The sequence below is a fragment of the Phragmites australis genome, chromosome 15 (assembly GCF_958298935.1).
Source record: "Phragmites australis chromosome 15, lpPhrAust1.1, whole genome shotgun sequence".
NCBI classification, from domain to species: Eukaryota; Viridiplantae; Streptophyta; class Magnoliopsida; order Poales; family Poaceae; genus Phragmites; species Phragmites australis.
This window is the reverse complement of record NC_084935.1, coordinates 11,425,099-11,443,922: the sequence shown is the minus strand read 5'-3', so window position 1 is coordinate 11,443,922 and position 18,824 is coordinate 11,425,099. Positions and strand designations below refer to the sequence as shown.

General features: G+C 44.0%; 2 protein-coding genes across 4 annotated transcripts in view; one reads left to right on the top strand and one right to left on the bottom strand.

Moving 5' to 3' along the window:
• Nucleotides 1-1,568: 1,568 nt before the first annotated feature.
• LOC133892560 (uncharacterized) lies at nt 1,569-6,316 on the bottom strand. Its single transcript, XM_062333409.1, has 7 exons — nt 6,021-6,316; nt 4,873-5,086; nt 3,997-4,163; nt 2,930-3,054; nt 2,343-2,403; nt 2,204-2,252; nt 1,569-2,106 (listed from the first exon to the last, which is right to left on the bottom strand). The coding sequence occupies exons 1-7, from the start codon at nt 6,228-6,230 to the stop codon at nt 2,018-2,020; spliced, it is 915 nt and encodes a 304-aa protein (XP_062189393.1). The 5' UTR covers nt 6,231-6,316; the 3' UTR covers nt 1,569-2,017.
• A 194-nt stretch (nt 6,317-6,510) lies between these two features.
• LOC133892561 (peptidyl-prolyl cis-trans isomerase FKBP20-2, chloroplastic-like) overlaps nt 6,511-18,824 on the top strand; it is a 29,565-nt gene continuing 17,251 nt past the window's right edge. Inside the window, exons 1-4 of one of the 3 annotated variants that reach the window (XM_062333412.1) lie at nt 6,511-6,680; nt 6,806-6,873; nt 7,140-7,359; nt 7,635-8,039. In XM_062333412.1, coding sequence (XP_062189396.1) covers nt 6,635-6,680; nt 6,806-6,873; nt 7,140-7,359; nt 7,635-7,645 — 345 coding nt within the window. In that variant the 5' untranslated portion in view covers nt 6,511-6,634 and the 3' untranslated portion in view covers nt 7,646-8,039. Of the gene's footprint in view, nt 6,681-6,805; nt 6,874-7,139; nt 7,360-7,634; nt 8,040-8,287; nt 8,568-18,824 lie in introns of those variants that run through there. The other 2 variants (XM_062333410.1, XM_062333411.1) reach the window with 2 other exon arrangements.

Here is an 18,824-nt window from a genome sequence, read left to right as displayed (position 1 = left end):
AGACCTATAACCTATATATACACCTACTGAAGAGATCTACAAAACCTTAGGCTCTACAAACGATAGACACATCACATTTTCATTATGATCTACAAACACTCGAGACTGTTCGAAAGAAATCTATATACATAGATAAGCCCCAATGAGTCACGATAGTAGAGGCTCGACGCTCGTAGATAAAGGGCATCAACTATTCCTACCACTGGGCTAACACCCTATGAAAAATTTATTGCCAAAACAAAATTGATAAACCCGATAATCCTGTTTATCGACGGGGGCCGGTAAATTTACTTATCTGTCAAAATTTTTGGTAATTTTTGAATTTCACGTTTTTTTATTCCCGGATCCAACACGCGAGCAACAAAACGTCGGCTCGCAGGCCACAGCCGCTAGACCACCCCTCCAATCCTAATTCATTTATGTGTTATTTTTTATGTCAAATGATTTGGATGTAATCTATATGATTTTCTAGATAAACTGAGTTCTTTTTTTTCGAATTTAGTCCGAATTTTTTTATCTATCGTCAATAGAATTTCGATAAATCCGATAATCCTGTTTACGCTAACCTTCGATAAATTTTTTATTATCGATAAATTTTTCCTTGCTAATAACAGCCCGTTTTCAGCAAACTTTCTTGTTGGGTGACTGCAAGATGCATAACTTGAACCATCTCATCAGGTCTTTCTCTTTTCCTGAGATGACCAACTCAACAGTCCACACACTAAACTAGATTGGATAAGCCTTGGTTTTTTTTTTTCTTCATATCGTGTGAGGTTCCTTAAAAAAAATTTATGAGGTTATATCTTTAGGTCTGTTTATTTCAGACTACTTTTGTTTTTTTTTTCTTTAGTCCAAATAAACAGTTTGCTGATAAATAGTCTCTCTAAGAAAATAAACTAGAAATTAAGAAGCTACCTAAGATTAGCTTTTCTAAGAAGTAGTGTGTTAAGAAGCTAAAAAATTGTTATAAAATCTAACAACTAAAATCAAAAATACTTTTAAAAAAACAAAAAACACAACCTTTAAAAACCAAAAACAAAAACCTAAACAAACATACCCTTACTATCCTACCCTTACTATCCTAGCGAGTAGCCAAGGCTTTCGGTTACCCAACAGCGCATATATTGGATGAAGCTGGGTATATGCAAGAATCTAACCCATTGCTTTCGAAACATGGGTATATGCAAGAATTATCATGTTGGAACACGTGGCTTTTTCTAAATTCTTGTAGGCATTAAATTGTTCGACGTGCGAAATCCGAGCCCTGCAAACAAGTAGGGTACAGCCTACTGCCAAGTGGCCAAGAGCCGAAGGCTCAGGCTGAGGTCGTCTTGTGACAACGAGTCGCATGGTCCATGCGCGCCCAGATTTCTTCAACAAAGGCCGGCAAGAACACGATATCTGCTGTAGCAAACAAGAAGAGGAATTGGACCACACGGACAACTGAGGTCCAAGAAAGCGCTCATAGTAGGGGATTACTATCTTCTTTAAAGGAAAAGATTCTTCAGATAATTTCATCATCCCTTGTCACTTGGAAACCATATTCAACCAGTTAATGAAAACAATACTTCAATAAAAAAAATGAAACGATCGGGTTAATAACTTAATATAAAGGATTTCTCATCATCTAGTGACATTCTTTTCCAAAATCATCCAAGCAACCACGACCTCCAAACCTAGTACAGTTGAACGGGTACCTTTTTTATCACCCCTAATAGTCCAATCACAAATGAAGATCGTGACCAATTCAGCCAGGAAATGGAATACCCATCAAAAAGAACAAAAAAGCTATGTTGTGGGAGGACGACTAAAGCAATGGACCACCTGCATAAGATTAACAAGAACGAACTTCCTAGCTAGAATAGGTATACCCATAAAAAAAAGTTTCGAATCACGAGGGTTCCAGAATAACAAGTACTGGAAATTTTCTTTTATTCGTAATGCTGCTAGAGTGATAGGTGTTCATTCTCCTGTCGTTTGCCAATCTTCATATGGAATACGGATATATCATGGCAGTTCATCGCACAGGCTTCTTTGGGCTGGAACTGGGAGTGTTCAGCAACAGGGTTGTGAATTTGAAGTTTCCAGAATACATAGCATCTTTGTCTGCAGTTCAAACATACCAGAACAGAAGGATCTGTTGACTTTAACAAATTCAACCGTAAAAAGATTTATTATTTAATTTGAGTTGCAGAAATTTAACCTGTCAATGATAAACAAGTTGCCTCCCTTCGTGTATATCTTGCCAATGCCTAAGATTTAATAAACAAGTAGTTTTAGGTTTGTGAAATATGAGTCATGAGCTACTTTTTTTAAAGTTGTCTCCATCCGGAGGAACTTGCCTGAACTGCAGGGGTAGCAGCTGCATCAATCGCTTCCGAACCTTCCTCAGCATATATATTCCTAGCATTCAATAGATGTAACCATCACACATAATGTCAGAAGATTTATACTGTGAAAGAAAGACAGCAACACAACTATGACATATAAAGAAGTTACATTTTATTTTCTTAAAGAAACATAGTGTTAAACTGTTAATACATATTCATTAGTAAAATCAAATTCCCTAAGAATGGAAAGTAAGAAATTTCGCTTTTCATATCTCCCTGTATAAGTTGTTTCGGTTAGAATCCACAATACCGTTGGAATGATCTAACTGCTACAAAATCACCAAACCAGTTTGCTTAGCTCATAGCAGGAATATATGGAATGACTACTCCATGGGGTAGGTCAGTCTAGAAGTAGTGGTCCTCAGTGTGATACAACATGTGAGTCACAATAAGAGTCCACTGATATATTCCATCTAATATCAAAATGTTTAGGTAACTCCAGACAAAACCTTAGGACTATACTGAACCTAGCCCTTGAAGTAAATTGTTACTTGGGTTGTGACATAGAGACCTGTAGAAGAAGAAAACTAAATAATTACCTCCAGATGACATTTACAAGATCATCCTGACGAGCTTCTGGGCTTATGGCAGCATCATATTTCACAATGTTTCCGTAGAATATTTTCTCTAGCTCTTTCATCCATTTTATCAAGAGCAAATTAACCTGTAAAGGCACTAGCATGTTATACACATCAACTTTCACAAGAGATATCATGCACAGAAAGTAAAGAACCTTCAGATCACGTAAGAGGAACAGAAGAAACATGATCAAACACTAGGGATTCAATGCTTTTAGATATCCATGCCATTTCCGTGTCTCCTTAAGAACAAATAAAAACTGCAGCACTTTATAATAAGCATTGTACACATAATACCAGCTTCGATTAGTAGGTGTTTGGCAATACTTACTAGAAGTAAGAGAACATTCTACTTTTGGCCCTGTACTTTTAAATCATGATAAGGGGTCAACAAATAAGCTGCTAAAGTTCAGCGCATTGGTTCATTATGTCAACTATGTGTGAACCAATATTCCAAATAAAAACTGAGGGCCACATAAATAGAAACTGGAAATAAAGAGAACAGCAGAACCACTTCCACCATATGATATCCAAAACTTTTGCTAAATTATAGGAGAACTACAAATACCGGGTGCTTCCATTATGTATAATGTTTACATTGAGGGGATGGGGATGAACTGGACATATTTAAAATATTTCTTGCCAAAAGTCCGAACGCCAGACAACATGTATTACATAGCCAAATGAAGAACACTCATTAGATATTTTGACCACTGTTCCAGATCCTTTTCCTTTTTTTTTCTTTCTTTTTGACCCTGATGAGCAGACAAAACAAAATCTGATCCATAGTTTCTTGCAGCTGAACTGACAAATCTGACATTCAGATTAGTATCACGGTTCTTACATAGAACTTATAAAGACCACTTAGACCAGACATGTGTAGGATGGCAAAGCACATTATGCCAATCAACAGATATCCCTGACGTGCAACTAATGAGGATTACTGCCATCAAGAATCAAGATGATAGCAATGCATATAATTTAACCTCCTACATCAGTTTATCTTATAGAATGGCTGAACAGCTTACCCCAGCTTTAGAAACTCTGAGCTCTACATCATGATTGTAAATTTCATAGATATACTGTCCGAATTTAACACCATCCTTCCCTTCCTCCTTCAAGCGGCGTAGAACAAGCCACATATGGAGAACAAGCAACGAAAATGTTGTTTTAAATGTTTTCTCCAACTGAAACACTGCAAAGGTACATGCAAGATATTTCTGTCTCAAAATATATTGGGAATAAAAAGATAAAAGAGAAATAAAGCAGATAACTAAATATTACTCATCCTATCATGAAATACATATCTGGTCTGAACAAAGGTCACTCATTTGCAAAACAAGCTAAGAATCAATTGAGGTTTAATGTTCTGCAATACCAAGGAACTAATGATGCAGAATAGTATCAGTTATCTCATTCAACTTCACTACACCTCACATCAACTTGTAGGCTTGTAGCACATATACTAGAGAAGGGAAAGCACCATTGTTAAAAGAAAAAAACAAAGCCATGTAAAGTATCAACTGCGAATCTTTGGCTGGTGCCGTGCCCTCCACTAAAGCTACTAGTTTGTTCAGAGGAACAGCCAGTAAACTTCTGCCAAACAGCTCAGACTGCACAGTTATGCATCTATATGACTCCCAAGCAATTCAGCATATTAGGAATTCAGGATCAAGTTCTAGTTGCTAAACTAGTGTAGATCAACCACTCAGATATTAATGGACACCACCACCGTACTCTTCTTAACAAATTATTACCAGTCTATGCATATTTTAGTCTGAGTACATAACAGAATGAAAACCAAGAAACAAACACCAAATGCAAAAAGGTCAAGAAACCTGAACATAAACAAAATTAAAAATAAATAAATAGAAATAAAAATACCAACAAGCAGGAAGGTGTACCATCATAGATAACAGGCATGTCAACTTGAGAAGTGATTCGATCATAAACAACATTTGCTCCTCTAATGGACTTGCTTTGCTTACTGTAGAACAACAACAGTGTGAGCATGAACCGTTTGATGCCCTTATAGTGTGGGTCTTCTGCCCTAAGAGGGGAGTCAGGTGGCAATGCCAACGAACAGGGCTTGGATAAGAACATAGAATTCAGTCTGACCTGCAAAAGGGGAAAAAAGTCCCTAATGTTGCAAGTATAGGAGTTAAAAATGTATCCTGGTGATAAAAATTTAAATCTTTGTAGAATGTGAGATGCTCAGATACACAGCTAAGAGGAGCATTGAGTAGCATTGGATTTCATAAATGTCAAATGCGACACTGTGCAAGGAAGAAATAACTTGTTGGATATTGCATCTATATCATATTGCTGACTTGCTGTCATCTCTAACTTGATCTTACAGGTCGTAAGCTTCAAAACATGGACCTGCCTCATGCCTACGCCTATTTCTTGAAGAAATTCAACAATCTAATGATTGCCAGGTGGAATACAGTAATCTGTGAACCAAAAGAAATTGCAGCAACAACATGTACACAACCTTACAAACGTAAAGGCCATGACAATGCAGAGCCACAGTATTTGCCATTTTGTGTGCTTTAGTTTGGTAAACCGCCCGCAAGCTCCATCAAGGGACTCTAAATGATGTAATTTGCACGCAACACATTCCTCTCTAATATCTATTTATAGTTCATTACGGAATGAGACAATTTCATAGATAACTGATCCGTGTAACCAAGTTCCAGAATAACAAACTACAAGTTACTAATCGCCTCAGGAGGAAAATACACAAATAACACATCGAAAATTACGCATGCATGCCTCCAAGAGCACTCTCTTTCCACATGAACACCAAACAAACAGCTGATCTAGTTGCTACCTACGTTGGTATGCAACAACCGCGGCCAAAAATGCTTGAACCGAATCACTACCACATCCAGGTCCCAATAGTTACTCGGAAAAGCAACCTCTCTTTGGGTACACGCATCATCCTAAAGCCCTATCCTGATTAACCAGATCAGTACGCCCAGAGAGTGATTAACCAGGCGTAGCGATTACTGATAAAAATGCAGTCCCAGAGATGAGAGAGTGGAGATACCTCGGGCCTCGGCCCGGAAGCAGCGGAGGCGGAGGCAGCGCTACGGCTGGGCGACGTGGCCGTGGCGGCGGCGGCCTTGGAGAAGGTCCTGGAGAGGATTTGGGGAGGCGGGGGCAGCGACGGAGCCTTCGAGAACGCCCTGGAGAGGACGCGGGACTCCGCCGAGACGGCGGCGGAGATGCGGGAGGCGGCGGCGCGCCACCGCGACATGGTCTCCTCTTCGCTCCGCTCCGTTCCCTTCCCCTCGCGCTTCGAAAGCCTCTCGGCGGCTGCGCAAACCAGCAGGTAGATGGTTATGGCTCACCGTTCACGGGTCCGTGGGCACGCCGCGCGGGGTCCATTCCACAGAGACTCACGTGGCGCGTGCCTGATCGCTGACACGTAGGCCCTCCTGGCCTCACGTCCACAGCTTTGTCCCGCGGCTGGGCGCGGTCCACCTCTGCCCGTGCACCGATCACGCGCGTCTGGAACGGAACGGGATGGACTGGACAGCCTCCAGTTCGGCCCCCTCACTGTAGAGGAACCACAAACCCAAACCCACCGATCAGCTTATCCCCTCCGTACTGTGCGAGCAGGAGAGGAACACAGAGGGCGAAGCGCGCCATTTGGGGGAGATGGAGGTGATGCCCTCCTCCCGCTCCGTCCTCTCCTCCTGCAACCGTGAGGCATCCTCCTCCGCTGCCTTCTCCCAATATTGATTGCCTAGATGCGCGCCGTCTTGTTTGCTAGTTCTTTTCTTTCACCGCCCCGTTTGATTATGGAATTCTGCCTTGCGATTCTTGCAGGGCTGGTTGCCCCATCCAGGACGGCATCCGCGAGTGTCAAGCGCAAGGGAAAGAGAGGATTAGTATGTTAACCCTCGTTTAGCCATTGGAAATGTTGCTCATGCCATGTGTGTTGTTGTTGCGCAGTTCTTTGGTTGCTAACCTGCTTGTTCGTTCAACTGAAATGATGTTTTTGGCAAATGGTTTTGTTGAATCAAGCGTTCTGCTGTTCTTGACATGTCAAGAGACGCACTTTACCGCATTGCATTGCACATTTTGTTATCAAGAATTACGGTGTTGTTAGCGTGTACAATGGTATCCTGAATGGAGACTCTTGTTATGCAAAAACTCCAATATATTGGGTGGTGAGAAGAAGGACGTAGTACAGGAGAGGATCCGGAGGAGGGCAGCTCTTGCTTGGCTGCTGACTTCGCCGGCGCTGCCGGTGGCATTCTCGGCCTATGGGAAGACTAAAAACATGAACCCTTACGATGAAATTCGACTGCTTGAGCAGAATAAAAAGATTCAGGAAGCCAACCGTGCCCCAGATGATTTCCCAAACTTCATCAGAGAAGGTGAGCAATCGTATTCCTGATCCGTTGCGTACAACTTATGAGCCATAGACTATGTTTGCAACTCATTTTACTTGATTGGATGTAATTCTATGGAAAACTAAAAGTATACAAACCAAGTATATTTTTCACTGCCAGAGGATGTTGAACTTCTTTCCCTTACCTATCGCTAATTGATTTATAAGGCGAATTTTGAAATATCATATTGTCCCAGCTTAATTGGTTTTTGGTTATTCAGGGTGTCACATTTGATATATTTCTTAATTTCTATTTTTCAGTCTGCCAATAACTTGAAAAGTAACATGGAGATTGTATCTGTGCTGTTGTATCTGTGGCTTTTTGGGTGTGGACATCGACGGTGTGAGTGGGCGGGCTTGTAGCGGTACTAGTTTGCTTCGGAAGTAGTTCTAGTACCGCTGTGCTGAGCGATGCATGATCCAAACGATTGGGGCTGGTTAGGAAAGGTTGTCACCAGAACCCTTTGTGTGCACTTTGGCCGGTGGCATAAGCCGAATGATCCTCGTGTCGTGTGGGTCCAGGAATATCCCCTGCAGGGTGTATAAACAATTCGAACTGCCGCGCTTTCGGTCATGAGAATACTTCTGTCCATTTGCATCAGTCGTAGAGTTTCGAGTATGGTTTGTGGTTCGGTATATGTGAGATGATGATGTTGGTTCTTGTTACTTATTGATACATATGTTGGTTACAGTTATACTTGTTCAGTTGTTAGTTGTATGGTAGTTTTCATATGTTTTGGTTAAGTTTCAATCGCTCACACATATGTCTAGGATGCTTAGTGCATATGTTTTACCTAACCTGTGGCTCATCCTTACTAATGATAAATGCATAATCCTTAGAGTCGAGCTATGTATATGTGCTCTATATGGTTTAAGTCTTGCGAGTACCTTCATATTTATATCTGCGCTTTCAGGTACTCCTACTGCTGAGAAAGAGACTGTTTTTGGCTATTTTGTGCCTACCGATCTTGGAGGCGGGCAAGAGTAGTGCATCCTACTCTAAAAGTGGTGTTTTTGAAACGGTGCCTAAGGGCATGCGGCGCTGTTCTCTTTTGTTGTTTATAAGTTTAACTTTCCGCTGCGTAGTTCTTTTGTGGTTAGGAGTTAAGATGGTTTGTCTCCTCCTAACTCGCTTTTATTGTAAATTGTTGAAATCAGTTGCATGCTTAATACTTGTAATATAAATATTTATTACTCGCTCTTTATTAAGCTATGTTGTGATGTACATGTTGGAAGATATGTGTTCCGATCCTTGGGCACAAAACACGTGCTGGGACTACCGGAGCGGTATTCTGTTTAATCGCTGAAGTTATGATCGTGTCAATGATCGACTTAGTGATTAATTAGAATACTGTTTGAACGGTTCCTCACACTAGCGCTTCCGAATCGAGTACCTTCTGACCAATTGCATTGAAGAAAAAGCACAGGCTCATGATAGCCTCTCGAACACCAATTGGCAACATATTTCTAATTCCAATTGCAATCATCTGCATCAACATCACATGGCAATCACGAGTCTTCATACTGCCAACCATTTTCAGCTCTTTCACCGAAACGAGTCTTCTAATGTTGGACGTGTCGCGAGTCGAATGACCCCAAGGATTCTAATGAGAACAACCCTCCTCTACCACCGAGCATGGCGGAAGTGCTCATGCAAATTGAGCAGAACCGCCAGGCCAACACGACACTTCTAGAGGCTCTCGTGCGCAACACGGCTCCTCATGGAGGAGGTGGAGCCGGGCGCCGAGATGATTTCTCGGATTTCTTGCGGACTCAGCCGCCTACCTTCACGCGGGTTGAGGATCCTCTGGACACCGACCACTGGCTTCAGACGATTGAGCAAAAGCTTGCTCTCCTTAGATGTGAGGACCACGAGAAGGCGCTCTTCGCTGCCCATCAGCTTCAAGGCCCGGCAGGCGCGTGGTGGTCCAATTACTTGGCCATGCACCCCGCCAATTATCGGGTGTCTTGGGCGGAGTTCCGCCAGGCATTCCGGGATTTCCATATTCCTAAGGGTTTTATGAAGATCAAAAGAAGCTAGTTTATGGACCTCAAGCAAGGAGGCAAAACCATCATGGAGTACGTGCAGGTGTTCAACCATCTTGTACAGTATGCTCAAGATGAGGTCAACACCGATGAACGGAAGCAATACCGCTTTGTCAACGACCTCAACACCAAAATGCAAGATCGGCTATCGGCGCATGAGTTCGCTGACTTCAACAAGTTTGTGAGCACATCTCTCACGGTGGAGTTCAAGCTCAAGAACCACTAGGAGGACAAGAAGTGAAAAAGGGGTCCATCGCCTTCCGTGGGCGGGAGCTCTCAACGCGCCCACACAGAGAGTCAGCCTCCACCATCTCACGTGTCGTCATCAGCTGCTCCACGTCCGATGTGGATTATGTAGCGTCCAGCTTTCTTCGCTACACAAGGGCAGACGGCAAAACCTGTCGGCTCTCAAGTGAGCGTGACCGGTGACCCTAGCGACCCGTGCTACAACTGCGGCCGTTTCGGTCACTATGCTCGGGATTGCCCATATCCAAAGTCGGGAGCCATGGTGACCGCTCGAAGGCCACTACCGGCTCAGTCTACACCTCAGTCCTCTCAGGCAATCCACGTCCCTAAGCGTGGCCGAGCACGCCACATCACCACTGAGGACGTTCACGAGAGTGACACCGTCCTGATGGGTACGTTGCTTGTGCATTCACATTATATCATAGCTCCAGCAGTTGTTCTTTTCGATTCTGGAGCTTCTCACTGCTTCATAGCGGCAAGTTATACTTGGCGTCATGGGTTGACAGTCAGCACCACCCCTATACCATATCTTATAGATGCACCTGAAGCTAAGATCCTTATTAAGCAACGCGTGCCCAACACCTCGGTAATCATCAATGGGATTTTTTTGTGTGAATTTGTTAGTGATGGACTCGAAGGGGATAGACATCTTATTGGGGATGAACTGGCTCACCAAGAATAAGGCGGTCTTAAATTGTGCTCAGTGACAGTTACTCTAAATGGTCCGTCCGGCACCCTATCAGACCAACGATGGATTGCCTTCAATTTCAAAAGCATAAACACCACAAACAACAGCGTGCATTTCTCCTTATAGCTAGGATAAAATGGTGTCTTCGAGTCTCACACTAGTTTCTGGAATTTGGTAGACTCACCATCACTATACTCATCATGCTCCTCAGTGTCGCGCACCATTTGGTCCACATTCTCCACCAAATCCACATAGTCATCATTGAATCCTAATATGTCTGCGTCCCTGAGATAATCATCCATATCACCAGCTGGTGGGAGTCCTTGATCCATACTATCATCCAGGAGGATATGATCTATTTCCCTTTCATTAAGGCCTTCCTCGCCGTGTTTGATCTAAATACAATATCTCTCTTTGAATCCATGGCTTAACAAGTGATCGTACACATCGTCAGATTTTGAGAACTTCTTCTCATTCTTACAAACATAGCATGGACATTGCATTGCCGTTTTACCATGACCTTCCATATTCACCACCGCGACACACATGAAAGACTTCACTCTCCTCGTATACTCGTTACAAGTACGGCAATCAAGATACATCCAACTTCGGTCCGTCATCTATAAATTGAAAAAAAAAATCATTGTTAATAGAAACGACAGAGTACATAAAATTGAATAAGTATAAAAATTCTAACTAAATTAAGCCAATTTCTTATCTAAGGTGAAGTATCCTAGCTAGCTACTTTCTACATAGGCAAAGATAGGTCCTAATCCCATTCGAGAAAACGTGGTCAGAGTAGGTTTCCATGCTCTTTACGATTCTAGAGAAAATTTCTGCAGTATCTCCTCGCTATTCTCCAAATACACATCTCGATAACGAGCCAACATGATGTGTATCTAGAGAACAACAGGGAGATGACTCCGAAATTCTCTCTAGAACCATACAAGAGCACAGAAACCTATTACTCAGGCCACATATCCTCGAACTGTCTAAAGTTCATGGACAATTCAGGAGTAAATATGATGAGTTGCCAGGTCATATTTATAATCAAACACTACAGAACGAGAGACGTATATTCACTTTTAGGAATATAATTAACATAATTGCATCATAAACATATCAAGAATTGCACCTAGTAGCACATAATAGCAAGATAATTTCACTTTTAGGAATATAATAGCACCATAATTGCACCATAAACCTATCAAGATTCTACTCAAACCCTATAATCTAGCAAATAGGAGCAAGAGGAGGAAAGGGGATACAAACCTACAAAGGCCAAGGGAGACAATCCACTTGTATCAAAATTTTAGAGAATAAGCAAAATTGTTGATTCTAACTCGAACCCTAGAATCCACCATATATGAGCAAGAGGAGGAGGAGTGAGGGGAGGCAAACCTTCAAAGGTCAAGGGACAATCCCAACTTCAAATCACCAAGATTTGGTTGGTCCTTAACAGAATCGGCAAAAAAATCGCCCCTTGCCGAGCAGCTGGCGGACATAAACTGTCTGGTCGTGCTGCTCAGCGCATAGGATCACTTACGACATTCACATTAGTGATAGGTGTCCTCATAACCCGTCACTAATGACACTAGTCTCGACCAGTCCAAAAGCAGCACATTAGTGACGGGTGACAATTATGACCTGTCACTAATTACTTTTACATTAGTAACGGATATCCTCATTTACCCGTCACTAATAAGTGACCCCAGATATGAACCACGCGAGGCTACATTTACTGACGTGTGTCATCTTTACCTGTCACTAATGACTATATCATTAGTGACGCGCTTTTAGGTGAGCCGTCACTACTATATTTAGTGACGGATCATTCCCTCACCGTCACTACTATATTTAGTGACGGATCATTCCCTCACCGTCACTAATAACATCTTATTAGTGATAGATCTTGGTCGGATCCCAACTCAGGCCATATATTAGTAACGGATTGTCACTGGATCCATCACTAATAATACATTAGTGACATGTTTTGATCGGCCGTCACTTATTTTTTTCTGTGAATATTGTGCCTGTTGTTATTTGGTGCTAATACACTCATAGCCTTGAGGTTCTGATGGGCATGGGCATGCATGCGTCGAGGCAAGGCGATCTGAGCTAAGCCTGACCAAGATTGACCTGTGATCAGAATCAGACTTGACGAGATATAAAACTGCAAGTCTGCGTCTGAAAAAAGAAAAAAAATGGGATTGCAGAGACAGCACAAAAGCATACAGATTAGCCCATTTGAAGGAGATCACCAGAGCTATGAAATAGTCTAAGCAATAACTCTTCTCCCTCTGTTTCAACATTCAAAGTTTTGTGACTTTTTATTATTTTTTCATAGAAAAATACTAGCAATGTTCTCAAATTTCAAATCAAAATAAACCAATCACAAACTTTGTCTAGTCTCCTAAGTAGCTAAAACCAGTGTACTAAATAGTATCGATAGTGGCCACAATTGTGCCAGCAATAGCGATAGTGGGGCCCAAATGCTACCAATACGAGGTAGCAGATTAGAACATAACAGCTGCTATAGCACTTCTCATGTCGCTATAGCACTTGTGAGACCGCTTTAGCGGCCACTATTCAGCCATGGTAGTGATTCATTACTAGCGCGTTGTTTTTTTAATTTAAAAGTTAGTTGTCTTATTACCTTGTTGTATGCACAAGTTATGATCGTAGACTCTAAGTCTTAATTGACTATTCTATTTGCACGATTTTTATGATGGTAGAAAGTCATACTCCCACCGTTTAAAAATAGATGATGTTTTAGAGTTAAGCACGAGTATTAAGGTGAAAGATAAAATGATCATTTTACTGTCGAATATCTAACTATAGGTATATGCGCATAAGGAGTACACCGTATACAGATAGAGTACACCGTACACATGTGTCGAGGGTAAATCCCTGACAATGATTCCGGGGTATGCTGGACAGTGGGCGCGTGAACGGTGTTTCAGGAACTGGATGTGTGGGTCGACAGTGAACTCAGGGACACAGGGAGTTATACAGGTTCGGACCTCCTGGAGGATAATAGCCCTATATCCTGTGTGTATTATGGAGGATCTCAGTTGATTACAGATAATGTTCTAGCTGGTTGCCAGACTTGATCTGCCTTGTCCTACAAATGGGGTCCTCATCCCTTTATATAGTAGGCAGGAAGAGAACTTACATGTAGGTCTAAATAGAAAATCTTTGTCCATCCTAATATCTAACCCAAACCATCATTACGGAGGACCAAGCATGCCCACTTTCTCTAAGGGCTCCGTATATCCTGTCGTTGTGCGCCGCCGTGCTAGCCTGCAAAGTCCCACTCCGTAGCATTCAATGCTAAAGGACGAGATAACGCCCTTCTGTGCCGCCCCCGTCCACTTTTTGGCCGGGCTGCTGATGACGTCCCATCTACCGTGCACTGTCGTGCAGGCCTGCAAAGTTCTGCCCCGCAGCATTTAATTCTACGGGACGGGACAATGCCCCTTTGCGCCGTCCATGACTTCATCCACTGGAGCTGGTGCTTGGGGAAGGAAAGCACTTGAGTGGGTGTCAATAAATGCGCTTTGGATATGTTGTGTCAGATCTTGCCCTGCGACCAGTGGGGCTAGTCGCGGGTTTATGCGATGGCGTAGGGAGACTGATTGCGTAGGCGTTATACTAGTCGCTAGCGTTTGGGAAATATACACCTCTAGTCGTTAAGTACCCCGCGAGGCCTGTTAGCTAGGGTACCCCTTTACTCAATACACTGACAGTAGCTCCCAAGCCTCCCCATGAACATGGTCTAGCCTGGTCTCGCCACTTGGGTCCCGGGCAAACGTAGTTCGCCCAGGGAGTGGTCATTGACGCCGTCAGTCCTCAAAGTTCAACTCTAAACTTCACGTCATGTGGGGAGGTTTAAGAGTCCTGAGAGATAAAAGAGGGTACGCTAGAGAGAGACATTGATTGTCGCTGGACCTGAAGGACTCTTAGTTCCTTCTGCGCGTCCCCTCAGGTTTCGAGCGGTTTGAATGCTACGCTGGTTGCGGCGCCGTTGTGATCTTTTAAAGGACGTGTGTTTGATGGCTTTTCGAACCACCCCCTCGCCTTCCTTCTTACCTTCAGGCCTTTAGTGCCTAGAGTCCAATCGTCTCCATCCCTTATCGCGCTCCGCTCCATAGTGTAGGCAGGCCCTAAGGCCATAGGGTACTCCCCTCCTTCATCGCCGGAGGGGTTGATGATCTTGGATGACTCGACGGGGGTGGAGTCACCTCCGGCTTTGGATTCGCTTGTCGTGGTGCTTTTGGAGGTGGCATTTGTCATGGGTGCGCTGGCGAGGTCGAAGCTGGTGCTCGCAAGATTGGAGCTGGCGACAATCAAGCTTACGTCCTTCCAAAGAAGGCTGCCTTCTACTGGTCTGTCTCGCTCTCCCGCTCGGGCGGATCCCTCAGCTGGGGTTATCGATATTTCTAATGATGAGGAGGGGATCGATTGGGACCTTTTGGAGAAGCAGATCGATAAAGAGGAAGAGTCAGAGATGAAGTGGAAGGGAGGTCTTCAGGGTGCGCCGGGGTCGGTCATCAGCTCCAGCAGGGACTTTTCCTCTGCTACCTTCCCTGGACTTTATACAAGTCATCGTCTAATCCCTGGAGCGGTGAGCTGCCGTTCCAGGGAGGAGTATAAGAGGTTCTGAATGTACTTAACGTTGCCTAGAGGGGGGTGAATAGGTGTTTCTGAAAATTAAAACTTAGCAGCGGATTAATCAAAGGCCGGATACTCCGGTGAAGGTCGGATACTTCGGTCTGTCCGAAGTATCCGGTCTAATCCGGAATATCCGGGTTATACAAGGTTTTGAAAACAAATGAATCTAAGCAAGTTTACTAGAGTTTAAAAGATAACACTAGTTCTACTATGAGTAAAATGCTTAAACAACAATAGCTAGCAGTAAGATTCTCACAAATACTAGAATTTGGGAAAAATCCCAAAACTACAACAATTAGTAAAACTTGCATAAATGAGGAGACAAGAATATATCTCGGAGTTCGGCCACCTTACAAAGAAGTGCCTACGTCTCCGTTGAGGAGCTCACAAAGAGCCGGGTCTTTTCGAACCTTATCCTCTCCTAGCGACCACAAAGATCAAGCTAGGTTTTCTTACTCAAGTCGATGGCGATTACAAACTTCCCGTGACACTCCACAATTGTTGGGTGCTTTACGGGCGACGTCTTGCCATCTAGGAGCATGAGGCTCCAAGAGAAACGATCACAAATGAGTGCTCGATGATGAACTCAATGTTCAACAACTCAATTACTCCTCCAAAACACAATCTCTCAAATTTGGCGCAAAACTAAACACTAGAGATGTTTGAAGGGCTCTTGAATGCTCTTAGGAAGCTTTTTCAAAGTGGAGCTCAGCAGCAACAGCAAGCAATAAATGCTAGGGGGTGTGGGGGTATATATAGCTAACCCTCAAAAACTAGCCATTACTGTTCTGACTCACTTACCCCGGAGTATCCGGTGAACACCGGAGTCTCCAGCCTGAAATCCAAAATAGGCTCAGAACTGTGTCAGAACTAGCCGTTACGGTTCTGTTGAACTGCCCGGAGTATCCGGTGAACACCAGAGACTCCGGTCTTTTTAAAATAAAGGCTTAACCGAGGCTCTCTGCCGGAGACTTTCTCAAAGACTCCGGCCAAAAATTCACCAACGACCGGAGTATCCGGTGAACACCAGAGACTTCGGACAATTAAAAATAATTCAGAACCGAGACTCTCTGCGGAGTCTCTCTCGGAGACTCTGGCCTAAAACACTAAGTACTGGAGTATCCAGAGAACACCGGAGACTCCGGACTCAGGACATTCTTCCTATTTTTTTCGGTGTCCGTGGGTGAATGTGTCTCTCAACTATTGGTTCTAATAAGTTACTTTAAGCATTGAGATATCATTAAAACTAACAATTGCATCCCTCTTGATAATACAACTTTCCTAGACTCAATTTCAAAGATAAAACAAATTAAATCCTATTGAGTACTACAAACCGCTTCTCTTTACTTTTTGAGGGACGTCAACGTCGTGTATCTTCACAAATGAGACTAAAACCTGTTCATAGCTTCAATAAACATATTAGTCCCTTAATCATTTTATCATCAATAAGCCAAAACCCACTTAGGGGGCCTAGATGCACTTTCAGGTTCCTTGACTCGTTCAGAGGCAGATAGAGGTGAGAGTCCGACGGACTCTTCGTATCAACTTCGCTCTAGTCACTTGAGTCCAGGAGGATAGGTTAGGTATGTGCCAGGATAGATGGTCCGATTGGATGTAACTGGCAGTCTTGTAACCTATCCTCTTTATGAATGGAAAATGTTGAGGTTTTACGATGCCCGTCTTTGTTCCGGCCCCATCTCAGGGCCTCGCCGACGGCCGAAGGACTAAAATAGGAGTCCTGTGGTTTTTTCGGACCGACTAGCCTGGACCACTGTTTGGAGCTTTCGGAAAACCTTCCCAGTGTTGATGCGATTAGTTGGCTCTGATTGTCCCATACCGCTTGCTAGTTAGATTCTTGGGGCGTAGAATGGATCATAGCTCGACAAGTCCTTCGGTGGTGACCAATGCTCGGCCCGAGTGAGGACTTGTGACCTTGTGGTTGTTATTTCCGGCCGCTCGTAACCCCATCATCGTGCGTGCATACGGGATGGGGCTTTGCACTGTTCTGGGTTCTCTGGCCGCCTTGTTGTTTGGCGCCCAGGTCACCAGGTTCCGTTGTGGCCGTCAAGTGTGGTTACATGCTATGGTCGGAAAACCAATCTATCAGGAGCCTGTGGCTAGTCGGAAAGTCCTGCAAAACAGGGAGTCTGGTTTTTTGAATTTGAAAACTTATAGGTCATATTCCACGCTTGTTCGGAAGGTCCTACAAAATAGAGAAACAACCCCATTTTTGAGCGAATCTACACATAGAACTTGCGCAACAGGGCGATGTTCCAAGAGTTGTGTAATTCACGACCAACCTCCATGGATAACTTGATCGCACCAGGTCGGGTGACATCAACCACTTTGTAGGACCCCTACCACTTGGGGCAGAGTTTATTCCGACCGGTTTTATTCTGAATTTGCCTAAGGATGAGATCGCCTATAAGCAGTGTCCGTTCTCGCACCTTCTGGTCGTGGTAGCGTTTGAGGCTCTGCTGATATCAGGCGGCTTGAATCAGAGCGCAATCGCCGAACTCTTCGATCAGGTTTATGTCATCCTCTCATCTCGCCACCTGGTCATCATCCGAGTAGTTGCTGACTCGAGGCGACTGGAGGGCGATTTCTGAGGGGAGCATTGCTTTAGTGCCAAAAACCAAGAAGAAAGGGGTTTCAAACGTAGCCTGACTGGGGGTCATTCGCAGTGACCAGAGTACTGTGGGGAGTTCGTCCACCTGACGTATTGAATAGCTTTTAAGCTGATCAAAGACACGGATTTTGATCCCTTGCAGTACCATCCCATTCGCCCTTTCGATATGTCCGTTGCTTTGGGGTGAGCCACACACGCATAACAACCCTTGGTCCTGATTTCTTCGCAGTAGTCTTGGAAAGCACTACTGACGAACTGAGTTCCGTTGTCCATGATTATGTGGTTTGAACTACCAAACGACATTACCAGCCCTCATATGAACTTAATCGCTACTGTGGTGGTGATCTTCTTGACGGGTTCAACCTCGATCCACCAAGTGGACTTGTCGATGGCCACGAACAGGAATTCAAAACCGCCTTAGGCTTTGGGAAACGGTCCCACGATATCGAACCCCCAGACAGCGAAAGGTCAAGAGAGTGGTATGGTTTGCAGTGCCTGAGCTGATAGGTTGGTATTTCGGCCATGGTACTGACACGACTCACACCATTTCATCAGCTCGTAGGCATCCTGGAGGACAATGGGCCAATAGAATCCTTGACGGAATGCTTTTCTGACTAGGGTGCGGTATGAAGCGTGGCTACCACATATACCTCTGTAGATATCGGAGAGCACTGTGATCTCCTCTTCATGAGAGATGCATTTCAGTAAAATGTTATTGCTCCCTCGGTGGTAGAGGCATCCCTCTATTAGGGAGTATCTGCGGGCTTACTACGAGACCTTTTCTGCTGATACGTCATCGTCAAGGACTGCTCGATTCTGAAGGAAGTCCAAGATCTGATCCATCCAGGTCATACACGAATCAAGCAGGGCAACCTCATGATGGTCGCCCGAGGTCGACGGCACCGAAATAGGCGTTGCCTCCAAAGGTGTTGCCTCGGGTGCTCCATTTCTGAGCAAAGCATCCCCTTCACCTTAGCCTGAGACTGCGGTGGATGGTCGTGAGAGTCTTTCTTCAAAGACTCCGACCGGGACAGGTTCACGAGAGGAAGCTAGACGGGCCAGCTCATTGGCTTGGAAGTTGTCCTTGTGAGGGACGTGCTTGACCTCAAAGCCGATGAAGCACCGCTCTAGTATTCTCACTTTGGCGAGGTATGCCGCCATTGTCGGG

Coding starts and splice junctions, on each gene's coding strand:
- LOC133892560 (XM_062333409.1), bottom strand. CDS start 6,230: ATGTCGCGGTGGCGCGCCGCCGCCTCCCGCATCTCCGCCGCCGTCTCG. Junction 5,087..6,020: donor CTTCCGGGCCGAGGCCCGAG/GTATCTCCACTC, acceptor CCCCTTTTGCAG/GTCAGACTGAATTCTATGTT. Junction 2,107..2,203: donor AACTTGTTTATCATTGACAG/GTTAAATTTCTG, acceptor TTTGAACTGCAG/ACAAAGATGCTATGTATTCT.